General features: G+C 50.1%; 2 protein-coding genes across 4 annotated transcripts; both read left to right on the top strand.

Moving 5' to 3' along the window:
• The first annotated feature begins 3058 nt into the window (after nucleotides 1–3058).
• Nucleotides 3059–9626, top strand: Wdr45 (WD repeat domain 45). Of its 3 annotated transcripts, none has more exons than XM_051142298.1 (11): nucleotides 3059–3431; nucleotides 5093–5164; nucleotides 5267–5341; nucleotides 5429–5533; nucleotides 7522–7630; nucleotides 7747–7841; nucleotides 8288–8367; nucleotides 8482–8690; nucleotides 8774–8875; nucleotides 8953–9098; nucleotides 9354–9626. In XM_051142298.1, the coding sequence occupies exons 2-11, from the start codon at nucleotides 5110–5112 to the stop codon at nucleotides 9461–9463; spliced, it is 1086 nt and encodes a 361-aa protein (XP_050998255.1). In that variant the 5' UTR covers nucleotides 3059–3431; nucleotides 5093–5109; the 3' UTR covers nucleotides 9464–9626. The 3 variants fall into 3 exon arrangements, with proteins under 3 accessions (XP_050998255.1, XP_050998256.1, XP_050998257.1); XM_051142299.1 differs by having other exon boundaries at nucleotides 3059–3449; XM_051142300.1 differs by having other exon boundaries at nucleotides 3061–3431; nucleotides 7525–7630.
• Nucleotides 9627–10137: 511 nt separating this feature from the next.
• Praf2 (PRA1 domain family member 2) lies at nucleotides 10138–12118 on the top strand. The gene is made up of 3 exons (XM_051142301.1): nucleotides 10138–10382; nucleotides 11274–11491; nucleotides 11861–12118. Exons 1-3 carry the CDS (start codon nucleotides 10204–10206, stop codon nucleotides 11998–12000), a joined length of 537 nt encoding a protein of 178 aa, XP_050998258.1. The 5' UTR covers nucleotides 10138–10203; the 3' UTR covers nucleotides 12001–12118.
• Nucleotides 12119–12671: the final 553 nt, after the last annotated feature.

Below are 12671 nucleotides of genomic sequence, written 5' to 3'. Positions count from 1 at the left end.
TCATAACTGCAGCTGTGGTCATCTGCATAGGACTGGCACAGGTGAGCTCTTCAGCATCTCCTCATGAACAGGAGAGAAGAGGCACTCGGCCTCCTTTCCGGCACTTAAAGATGATTGGGGAAGAGGATGTGGTTTGCTTCAGTGATATAGACACTGATAAGTTGCCCTTGGCAAGTCGTCTCTCACCCCTATTCAGGTAAGAAAGTCTAGATTCCGTAGAGTCTGTGCACACACACACACACACACATGCAAAAAGAAGACATGAAAGTAGAAGGGGGACTTGTTGGGGAAAGGGGTTCCAGCAAGAGAGGGAGGGGCATGAGGAAGGGATTGAGCAACTAACATTCATCATATAAACGAAACTGTCAAAAATGTCAAAATTCAGCCAGGCAGTGGTGGCACATGCCTTTAATCCCAGCACTCAGGAGGCAGAGGCAGGTGGATCGCTGTGAGTTCGAGGCCAGCCTGGTCTACAAATCAAGTCTAGGACAGCCAAGGCTACACAGGGAAACCAAATACAAAACAAACAAACAACAACAACAAAAGGAAACCTTGTCTAGAAAAACAAAAACAAGGAGTTAAAATCCAGCCATCAAAAAGTCCCTTGTCAAAGTGGGTGAGGTGACACACGCCTTTAATCCTAGCACTCAGGAGGCAAGAGGCAGGTGGATCGCTGTGAGTTTGAGGCCAGCCTGGTCTACAAAGCGAGTCCGGGACAGCTAGGATTACATGGAGAAACCCTGTTTCAAAAAACAAAACAAAACAAAAAGTCTCCTTGTCTTAACAAAAGGTTTCCCCTTGTACCTTTATAAACCAACATTTGAATCTGGGCGACATGTGTCTCCTCCATCCACAAATGGTCCTTTTTCCCTCCAGGGCAAATACCCCTCCTTCCTCTCCCCTTCTCCCTTCGCCTTCTCCCTCCTCCTCTATCTATCTGCCTTTTATTCCCTGCCTTTGCCCACCTGGGGTAAATAAATCTCCTTTATTTATTATTACTGATAGTCCAGAGCCAACACGTCTCCTTTCACTAATGAAGCATTAAATTTGGCCTGATATCTTGCAATTCAATGAACAAGATACAGGAGTGACTTAGAATAGTTCCTAAGGTCAACCTCAGGTCCCCATACATACACATTAACAAGTGCGCACGCGCGCGCGCACACACACTGTTCAAGACAGAAAAAATAAAAGAGAGTGTTGGACTGTTGTTTGAGATGCATTTGCTAGATTAGGCAGCCAGGGCTCAGAAGGATTCAGCAGCTCGCCTGTGGATGCAGGGCTGAAGAGAGGCAACAGCAGTGACCCAGCATGAATGTATCGCTGGCCCAACCATCATGGAGACATTTCCTTGCTCCCAACTCTGATTTGGGGGGAAGGCAGAGGCAGGTGGGTCTCTGATTTCCAGGCCAGCCTGGTGTATAAAGTGAGTTCCAGGACAGCCAGGGCTACTTCACAGAGAAACCCTGTCTCAAAAAACAAAACAAAACAGTAAGAAGTAGTTACAATCTATGGCCCTGCCTCCCTGAACTGCTCAACCTGGTTTGATCTTGGAAGCTAAGCAGGTCAGGTCTGGTTAGTTCTTACATGGATGCCCACCTGCCGGGAAGTCCCAATTCTGTGCTACATAGAGTTTGGATCTAGCCTGTGCTAAAAATGAACAACAACAACAACAACAACAACAAAAAAAAACAGTGAAGGATAACACATTGCATTTGATTAAGGGAAAAAGAAAAAACAGAATCTCAGGCCTGGAGATAGCTCAGCAGTTAAGAACACTAGTTACTCTTCCAGAGGGCTCAGTTCCCAGCACCCACATGGCACCTACTCACAGCTGACTGTAATCTCAGTTCCAGGGTACCTGACACCTTCACGCAGACATACATGTGGGCAAAACATCAATGCACATAAAATAAAAAAAAAAAAAATAAAGAAAATAAAGCATTAAAAAAGCAAACAAGGGGTTGGGGATATGGCTCAGTGGTTAAGAGCACAGTCTACTCTTCCAAAGGACCTGGGTTCAATTCCCAGCACCCACATGATAGCTCACAACTGTCTATAACTCATGTTCCAAAAGATCTGATACCCTCACATCAATGCACATAAATTAAAATTAAATATTTTTTTAAAAGCAAACAAAACCACAGCCTTAACTGGTTATGGTAAATACAAGGTGACCTCCGTTCTTCTTTTTCCTTTTATGGATTTTCTTTCTTTTCTTTTTTCTTCTTCTTTTTTTTTTTTAACCGAGGGTGGCGCAAATTCTCCGATCTTGGATCCTGTCTCAGCAATCAGGCCCAACTCATTTATTGTTTCTCACAACTGTACATGCATATGTACTTACCTCAAAACTCTAATGTTCCCAGAGTGTAATTTGGAGCCTTTTGCGTTTCTATGATAAGCTTTACCCACTTGTGGCATTTTTTAAAAGGCAGGCTCTCATGTAGCACAAGATAACCCTGAACTCCTAGTCCTCTTGCTAGCCAAGTATTAGGACTACAGGTGTGGGCAAAAATGCCCGGAGGACTCATGTTTTACCGTAAAACGTATTTATCGTTTTGTAAATAAACAGAGCTAGAGATGGGGTGGGGAAAAGAAAGTAAAATCCCAGCCGGGGGTGGTCGTGCACGCCTTTAATCTCAGCATTTAGGAGACACACACACACACACTAAAATCACACTGCATCTTCCCGCGCCCAAAGAGAGCTCAACTTTCAAGATCTTTTATCCTCCTGCTAGGAGCTTCCAGAACCACAAGGTAGTTGTTTTTTGTTTTTCGAGACAGGGTTTCTCTATGTAGCCTTGGCTCTTGGCTGTACTGGACTCGTGTTATAGACCAGGCTGGCCTATGAACTCAGACATCCACCCGCCTCTGCCTCCTAAATGCTGGGATTAAAGACGTGCGCCACCACGCCCGGCCCAGAGCCAAAAAGTAAACAAACATCTGATAGCCACTCTAGCCCAACTCAGAGGACTAACTCGTTAGCCTGGGAGGTTCACCCCTCTATCTCTCGGCGGAGTAACGAGTTCAACGCTTGGCCTGCTTCCGTTTAGGGCGGGGCAGGCCCTCTCTTCCGGGTTCCATCAGATAGTCCTGCCTTTAGGCTGTCTCTTGTGCCTCCAATCCCTCAATCGACCCTCATTCTCCTTCCGGAACTTCCCTTGGAGTACTCTACTATTGCTCGGGATGTTCCACAGGTCCGCGAACTGGGCGAGGAAAACCGTGGCGAGGTTTTCTGCCCAGGACGAGTCACTTCCGGTCACAGGCTTCCTCCTCCGGAAGTAAGACCTGATGTAAACAGCCGAGCCGGGCACCAAAGCCCGGAGGTCAGAAATTCGTGCCGCCAGCGGCACCAAAGGCTAGGGTAGGGGTCGGGGAGGGGTGAAGATCAAGTCTGCAAAGGCGACGTGCACCTGGATCACGATCCAAGGGTTGGTCAGGGTCATGCGGTGGGTGTTTCTACTAGAGGTCTTGACAGGTGATGGGTGGCTGGGTGCTGTCATGGAAAGGAACTTGACTTTTGGGAGAGGGTGAGGCATTTCAGCAAGTGTTCTTGGTTACTGTGGGCATCTGGATCGGAGATCTCAAAAGGGGTCTTGGAAGCTAGTGCTATCCAAAGTATGGCTTATATAGAAGCAAGACCCAGATTTTATACCAGAGGATGTAGATTTGAGATCTTAGAGGATGGGTAAGAGGTGCGCCTAGACAGAGGTCTTGGAGTGGTGGGGTTTGAGAAGAGGCTGAAGCTTTTAGAGCAGGAAGACAGCAGCTACATTGGTAGATTGGGGTGTTCCTAAGCGGGTTTTTGGGTGGTGTGTCCTTGGAGAAGGTCTTTAGAGGGGAGCTGTGCCCTAGGGCAGGAGCTTCAGGAGATAATGTGGCAAGGAAAGGAACAGTTTGTTGGGAGAGTGGGCTCCTAAGTATTGCGTCAGCTCAGGAGTCATGGGTAGAGAGTACCGAGAATGGAATGCCTCAAGTGTGAAGAATTTCGAATGTCAAAGGAATGCCAGGTGCCTTTTCAGGACTTAAGTAGAGGGAGTGGAGGGAGTTCCCAGGCTTGCCTTAATGATCAGAGTTAGCAATATGAGAAAAGAGTTTGGAGAAAGTGTGCTTCTTGGGAGGGTATAAATGAGAGGTCGTGGAGGCAGAAAAGCAGCCGGATGTGGTGGCGCACCCCTTTAATCCCAGCCCTTGGAAGACAGAGGCAGGCAGATCTCTGTGAGTTCGAGGCCAGCCTGGTCTACAAAGCAAGTCCAGGACAGCCAAGGCTACACAGAGAAACCCTGTCTTGGGGCGGGGAACAGTTAGAAAAGCATGAGGAGGGGACTCACAGAGATGCAGGTGCCTTAGCCCTTGTGCCCCTATTTATGGACAGTGGAGTTGTCTGTAGGTGTGACGATGAAATGCTAGTAAAAAGAAGTTTGAGGTCATGTCAGACATTAGAGTCAAGAATGGCTGGGAGTGAGGAGGTATCACAGGATATGCCCTGCCCCATTACTTCCTGACAGGTTTCATAATGGTTGGTATTTATGGCAGTTGTGACTCTGTGTCATTATAGGCCAGTGGTCTTGGTTTGAACAGATACTCTGAGGTACCCTCCACTTGTATTTGGTTTTTGCAGTCTGGCAAGGAAAAGTATGAAAATGGGGAGGAAGGCAGGCGTTATGGTACACGCCTATAATCCCATCACTCAGCAGGTGGAAGCTGGAGGATTGCTGGGAACTCAAGGCCAGCCTGTGCTTCATAGGGAGTTCCAGGACAGCCAGGGCTACACAGCAAGATCCTATCTCCAGTGGGGCGTGGTGGCGCACACCTTTAATCCCAGCACTTGGGAGGCAGAGGCAGGTGGATCACCGTGAGTTTGAGGCCGGCCTGGTCTACAAAACGAGTTCAGGACAGCCAGGGCTAATACAGAGAGACCCTGTCTTGAAAAACCAACACACACCCCCCCCCCCCGGCCAAAAAAAGATCCTGTCTCAAAATAGAATGGTAAAGTGGTGAGGAAGAAGAAATTGTCTGGGGGTCAGAAGGTGTAGGACTTCAGAGAGGACACTCCGGGACTCTTCCACAATGCTGTCTTTTTTGGGCCTAGGGAGGCAGCCTTGAACCATGACCCAGCAGCCACTTCGAGGTGTGACCAGCCTACGTTTCAACCAAGACCAAAGTAAGCTTATGATTGTATCTTTATGGGAAAGAGGGAAAAGAAGGGTCAGACCCGGCTATGAGCCCCAGGTTTCTGAGTCAGACTGATGCCTTCCATCCCTAGGTTGCTTTTGCTGTGCCATGGAGACGGGTGTTCGTATCTATAATGTGGAGCCACTGATGGAGAAGGGGCATCTGGGTGAGTGGCTGTAGTAGGGGGCAGTGGGCAGAAGGGCTGATGTGGGCATTGGCATCTGCCTCTACTGACACTCTGGTCCTTGTCCAGACCACGAGCAGGTAGGCAGCGTGGGCCTGGTAGAGATGCTGCACCGATCCAACCTGCTGGCCCTGGTGGGTGGTGGGAGCAGCCCCAAGTTCTCAGAGATCTCAGGTAAGTGCTTTCATCCTGTACTTGACCCAGATTTCCCAAATTCCTCCCTTCCCACATACACCCTGAGGCACTGACAGATGAAGTTGTCAGCACCTCAGAGTCCCATGGTGAGGCACAGTTTGTAAGTCACAGATCTTAACTTACAGCTTGAAAAGTTTGGTCTGTTATTATTTATTAATGTAGGGTCTCACTATTTAGTGGGTTTTTTTTTTTTTTGGTTCCGTTTTTGTTTTTTTTTGGGGGGGGGGGTTAGGTTTTCAAGACAGGGTTTTCCTGTGTAACTTTGCCTGGACTCACTTTGTAGACCAGGCTGGTCTCAAACTCACAGTGTGCTGGGATTAAAGATGTGTACCACCACACCTGGCTTTAGCCTTTCATTTTTATTTAAGAAAGGGAACATTTACTGGGCCTAGAGGGGTAGCTCAGGGGTAGAACAGTTGCCTGGTAAGCACAGGAACCTGGGTTCCATCCCCAACACTGTAAAAACACTTATTGCCCATCTCTTCTTTTGCCATGTTCCAACAATGGAGCCCTTACTGGGAACCTAATAGCTGTTCTAAGCACTTTACATGCAAACACATTAATTTGAGACACAGTCTTGTGTAGCCTTGGCTGTCCTGGATTTTGTAGGCCAGGCTGGCCTCAACTCACAGAGATCTGCCTGCCTTTGCCTCCTGAGTGCTGGGGTTAAAGGCATGCACCACCATGCCCAGCTTACTTACTTTCTTTCTTCCTTTCTTTGTTTAAGACAGTGTCTTTCTACATAACCCTGGCTGTCCTGGAACTATGTAGATCTGGCAAAGCTCAAACTCACAGAGTTCCTCCTGTCTCTGCCTACTGGAGCTAAAGGTGTGCGCCACCACACCCAGCTAATTCTGTGTGGTAGGAAATGCCATTAGCCTGTCTTTCCTTTTTTTGTTATGCTAAGGCTTTGCGAGTATTCTATCTCTGAGCCATATCTATCTCCAGCCTCCTTACCCTCATTTTTCTTAGAAACTGAGTCTCAGTTAATTGACTTATCCAGGGTCACACAATTAATAGGTATTCAAGAGCAGGCGTGGTGGATCTTTGTGAGTTGAAAGCCAGATAGACAACAAGCTTATTCCAGGACAGCCAAGGATATACAAACAAACAAAAAAAATAGGTATTCAAATCTTAGAGCCTTCTCTTCCTACACCCTCTCAGCTTGACTCTCAAGTACCATCTTGTTTTCAGGTGTTTTTTCTTGTTGATCCCACCACGACATGGCAAGAGTTGTCATAGGTTAGTCACAGAAACCTAGAAATCATCCCAGAGATCTCCTGAGGGTATGAACTGAAGACTGAAGTATTACAGACGAAGTTGTGGGCCTGGGTATGAAAACCGGGCGTGGTGGCGCACGCCTTAAATCCCAGCACTCAGGGCGGAACTCAGGTTACACAGAGAAACCCTGACTGGAAAAAACAAAAGGGAGGGGGCGGAGGGGGCAGGGGAGAGGGAGAGAGTGAGAGTCCTTAACTATTCTTGTCTATAAGATCTTTGATCACATTCAGCTCATTTGAGCCTTGATTGCCTTATCTCCAAATGAGCATAATGATTCTGAATGCCTTTTCTTTCTTTCTTTTTTTTTTTTTTGCTTGTTTTTTCAGACAGGGTGTGTGACACCACCACCCGTGTGGTTTTTTGAAATTATAATTTATTCAGATTGCATCCTTACCTCCTCTCTTCCCATTCCCACCCTCGCTCCCTCTTCTGCCCTACTCCCCTCCCCTAGACCCCTGACAGAAGGGGACCCTGTCCCCCACCATATGGCCACAGTCTATCAGGTCTCATTCAGATAGCCTGCTTCCCCTTGTTCATACGTGCTTATGTTGTGTGACGCTCACATTGACTATTTAGTGAAAGGCGAAATACCAGTTGAGGTCCCATGTGGAGTAGGGAGGGGCCTTGTGTTACCCAGTCGGCCTCATCCTAAACCATGGCCTTGCCAACCTACCCCCTCTGCCTAGCAGTGCTGATCTGGGACGATGCTCGAGAAGGCAAGGACTCCAAGGACAAACTGGTGCTGGAATTCACCTTCACCAAGCCAGTGCTGGCTGTGCGCATGCGCCATGACAAGTGAGCTTGATGAAGACTGGGGGGGTGGGGGGGGGCAGGAGTTTCTCACAGTAAGGTTACCCCCCTGCCCTGGCGGTTGCCATCTCATGGCCTTGTGCTCTGTGTGCTGTCTGCAGGATTGTGATTGTGCTGAGGAACCGCATCTATGTGTACTCCTTCCCTGACAATCCTCGAAAGCTGTTTGAGTTTGACACTCGGGACAACCCCAAGGGTGAGAGGACCTACATGTGTAAGGTGTAAGGATGTGAGGCTTGTGGAACAGGCAAAGAGGAGGAGATGAAAGAAGGGACACATACTCAGAGATGTTGGGGGAGGGGCTCTACGCAAGAGATGCAACCCTGTCAGGCCCACAGTTAGCTCCTTATCCCTACCCCCCCCCACCCCATCCTGCCCCACATGACAGCAGAAAGCACTCACTGAGAACATGGGGAGGTGTAGCAGTGAGCCCCGGGCCTCCAAGGATCTCCTGGCAACGTAGACTCTGTTCAAACCGTGGAGAGTGCAGCTTTACTGCAAAGCCTACCCCTGGGAGGTTGCTGTGGGGCAAATGGCACGGAGGGTTAAAGCCTGGCCCTCCCCCATCCAGCTCTGTCCATTCTGAGACTTGCCCTGGCCTCCTCTTCACCTGCCCATCCCCACTTTATCCTCACAACTTAGGGCTGTGTGACCTCTGCCCAAGCCTGGAGAAGCAACTGCTTGTGTTTCCTGGGCACAAGTGTGGAAGTCTTCAACTTGTGGTGAGCCAACCGCTGGGCAAGGGTAGAGAGGTGGGCGAGCTGAGTCTCTGTATGAGCTGGTGTTCCCTCTCCTCCGTATCACCCCCAAGCCCAAACTGTTCCCTCCTACTCCAGGATCTGGCAAGCACAAAACCTGGTACTTCGTCAGCTCCATTCACCATCAATGCACATCAGAGTGATGTGGCCTGTGTGTCCCTGAACCAGCCAGGCACTGTAGTGGCCTCAGCCTCCCAGAAAGGTACCCTTATTCGTCTGTTTGACACCCAGTCCAAGGAAAAACTGGTGGAGCTTCGAAGAGGCACTGACCCTGCTACCCTGTACTGGTGAGCGCAGGATGTGTGTGGTGGGCTGGTGACCTTACAGCCCATGTCATCCTGTTGGGCCTTATTATCGCTCTATCTTGCAGCATTAACTTTAGCCACGACTCCTCCTTCCTCTGCGCCTCCAGCGATAAGGGCACTGTCCATATCTTTGCTCTTAAAGACACCCGTCTTAACCGCCGCTCTGCGTGAGTATCCTCATCCTCTCTTGTCCCCGTCCCCCTGGCCATGTGCCATGCCTGGACTTACCACATGCTGCCTACAGGCTGGCTCGTGTGGGCAAAGTGGGACCTATGATTGGGCAGTACGTGGACTCTCAGTGGAGCCTGGCCAGCTTCACCGTGCCTGCTGAGTCAGCATGCATCTGCGCCTTTGGCCGAAATACTTCCAAGAATGTAAATTCTGTAATTGGTGAGTGACAGCAGCACCTCGGTTTTTGGTACTAGGTGGATAAAGGACTGCAGGTTGCACCTAAAAAGAATTTTACAGGTTATCAGAAGCTGGAGGAAACGGAAATGTGTGGCTCCACCTCATAATTAGGAAGGGGGTATGGCACATGGGCAAGGGCCTGGAGGTAGACAGGAAGCCACAGTGGGACACCTGAGAGGATTGGAGTTCAGTGGCTGGGGCATCGCCTAACCTCTCTCGCAACACCTCAATCCTCAGCCATCTGCGTAGATGGGACCTTCCACAAATATGTCTTCACTCCTGACGGAAACTGCAACAGAGAAGCCTTTGACGTGTACCTTGACATCTGTGACGATGATGACTTTTAAGAGCCCTGGCAGCTGTATGTACTAGGAACCTGCAGTAGCAGCCGATGGCCAAACTGAGTCTGGAGGGCCTTGGACCCAGCCAGCAAGCATTAAATGAGGCCTCTCGCTCTCCCTTCAAGCACAGCTGTGTCTAAATAGAAACTGCTCACCTCCTCCGAGCACTTCTGTGTGCCAGAAGGCCAAGGACAGAGTCCCTGGGCCACCTAGTCTGGAAAACATTCAGAGGCCCAAAGGGATTGTCTTAATCCAACCTGGGGATTTAAAAAAAAAAAGTGGTTACCAGGAGAAAGTCTCTGTCATGTATATGAATAAAAGGCCTTTAAATGGCATTTATGACTTGACCTCAAGGGTGGGGAATACTTTTTCAGGAGCAGCAGCGACCTTCTAGGCTAGGATCTTGACAGGAAGTGGAATCCAGCTTGGGATTCGACTTCCTATTCTTTTTTAGTCTGTTCAGCGTTGAGTCAACGCACAGCCTGCAAAGTGCCCCACCCAGGGGTGAAGAGAAGTTCGAGCTATTAGCTACACGCCGCGTGGCGAGGCTGGGTTTCCCGGCAGCCTCTGCTATGCTACCATGCTGCGTGGTTTCTGGTCACGTGCATGTTGCGGCTGCGCAGTATGCCGGCATTGTTAGCTATAGCTTGCCTAGACTCTGTTTCCCAACGTGCCTTGCGGTACTGCTAGGGATAACTGGGTGATGTAGTCTCACCGCACTTCGGGCTGGTCCATCAAGCCGCAGGATGTCGGAGGTGCGGCTGCCACCGCTGCGCACCCTAGACGACTTTGTCTTGGGGTCTGCGCGTCTGGCGGCTCCTGATCCAGGGGATCCACAGCGATGGTGTCACCGCGTCATCAACAATCTCCTCTACTACCAAACCAATTACCTTCTCTGCTTCTGTATCAGCCTCGCTCTGGCCGGGTGAGGGAGGGAGGTAGCGATTGGCTGAAGATACTAGCGGGACACAGGGTAGAATTGGGGGGTCTTTGAGGATGAGAAGAGCGGAACCTAAGGGGGAAATGCTAGATTGGGAAGTGTGGATTCGGCAGAATAGGAAGATAGGAGGGGCGTGGATGGAAGGTTTGGAGGAGGCAGATCTTTGTTATAAGGAGGGTCGATGAGGCGGGATAGGGGGTGGGTCTGGAGGGAAGACCTGGGTAGAACGCGGGGTGGGGGCTGGGGGCGCTGAAGAGGAATGTGGCCTAGGAGGTGGACCCGGATTTAAGGAAGGCCTAATATGGGGATGCGAGAGTACCTAAGAGGTTCAGTGATGGGGCAGATTATGGGAGCTCTGGAGGGTTTAAGACAGGGGGAGCTTGTAGAGGACCTGCTCACATTGGGTCCAGAGGAAAGACCTACTGTTGGAAGCTTAAGGCCAAGGACAGACAATCTAGAATTGTGGGAGGGTGGCTATATATGAAAAGCAGGGTAGTGGAGGGGCCTTTTGAGGGAAATGACACCTGGAAGGTGCCTATGTCCGTGAAGAGAAATATGTAGTGACTGAAGGCCGGGAAGAGGGATCTGCAAGGGTTAAGGGCAAGTAGAGGAAGGTGGGAGCAGATAACGGAATACTAGAAAGAAATTCTGCACATCTGTAGTCAAAGACCAGAGAAGTGTTGGGAGCCCAGGACCTCTAGCAGATGATAGGAGGATCTGGTAGGACTGTAGTGCCGAGGAATTGAGAGTTCAAAAGGCTCCCTGGAGGATGGACTTGTTGGAGACAGGACTGGTGAGACTGCTGGGATGCTGATTCTGGAAACAAAACTCTTGGGGTCCAGAATTGGGTGAGGCTGAGTGCTCTTGTTCCTGCAGGTACGTTCGTCCACTGCACACCCTCCTGAGTGCACTAGTAGTGGTGGTGGTCCTCGGGATCCTGGTGTGGGCTGCTGAAACGCGTGCAGCTGTGCGCCGCTGCCGTCGCAGCCACCCTGCTGCCTGCCTGGCCGCGGTGCTTGCCTTTAGCCTCCTCATTCTCTGGGCCGTGGGCGGCGCTTTCACCTTCCTGCTCTGCATCACCATGCCGGTGCTTTGTGAGTCTCTCTTCTCCCTGCTACAGCTGGGGAAATGGCCATCTCATGCTGGAACAGCAGGCCTGGCCTGCACTAGTTCCTGGGTTAAGAGGGGCCTAGACAACCTGGAGGACAGGCATGCCTCCCATAAATGTGTCCTCCTTGGCGTTGCTCCCTTTCTTCTGGGAGCATCCCTCTTTATTCCTTTTTTGGGTCTTCCAGTGTTAAGTGCCTTAAAGTGTCCGAGTGTCAATTCACTGGGATGTCTTTCCTGGCCACATCCCCCCATAGATGGCTTTGAGGACACCAGGAGCCTGCTTCTGGGGGAATTCCCCATTGTGGGCTGCAAGCTAAGGCCCCCCCCTGACCCACTCTTGGTATTGCCTACAGTGATCCTGCTGCACGCTTCCCTGCGCCTGAGAAACCTTAAAAACAAGATTGAGAACAAGATCGAGAGCATTGGTCTAAAGAGGACGCCAATGGGACTGCTTCTCGAGGCACTGGGACAAGAACAGGAAGCTGGATCCTAGGAACCTGGCATCTACATCCTGGATCTGGAGGACCCCACCCCGACCCCATACCTAAGACCAAGCCTTTTCCCAGCCATTAAAATAGGAGCCTAGAGCCCTCTGTGCAAGAAACCACCTGGGTCTGTCTGCTCACTCCAGTCCCAAACCAGTCATCTCTTAGCCTCTAGTCCCTATTTCCTAGAGACCAAAGTCTTCCTCAGTCCTGAATTTGAGACTCAGTCACCAAATCCAACCTTGAAACTGGAGTTTTAAAGCCAGAACATCTACAGCCCATCTCCAAACTAGACCTGGAGATATTCCCATAGTCCCTTACTTCAAAGGGAAGGCTTGAGGCAGGCCATACTCAGATCTTGAGCTCTAGACTAAGGATTTTTCCAACCCCACCCAGCTTGGAACCCAGGTTAAGACATGGCCAAATCTTGAGCCTAACCGTTCCCATGTGTCCTCAGCCTTGACCCCACTGGACCCTTGAACCCAGATGACCCTACCCCTCAGCATTCCCAACAGCCTCTTTCCAACTCTGTTTTGTTTTGTTGAGGTTTTCTTCCTTCTCCCACAATGTTCTCAGTATCAAGGACCAAGGTGTGGGGCTGCCTAGGGATAGTCCCCACTGGGAACAGGGGCTCATATATTAGTGTTGCTGTCACAATAAAGACTTTGAATCTCAAGCT

Source organism: Acomys russatus, chromosome X, assembly GCF_903995435.1.
Source record: "Acomys russatus chromosome X, mAcoRus1.1, whole genome shotgun sequence".
NCBI lineage: Eukaryota > Metazoa > Chordata > Mammalia > Rodentia > Muridae > Acomys > Acomys russatus.
This window is presented reverse-complemented; position numbering and strand designations above follow the sequence as displayed.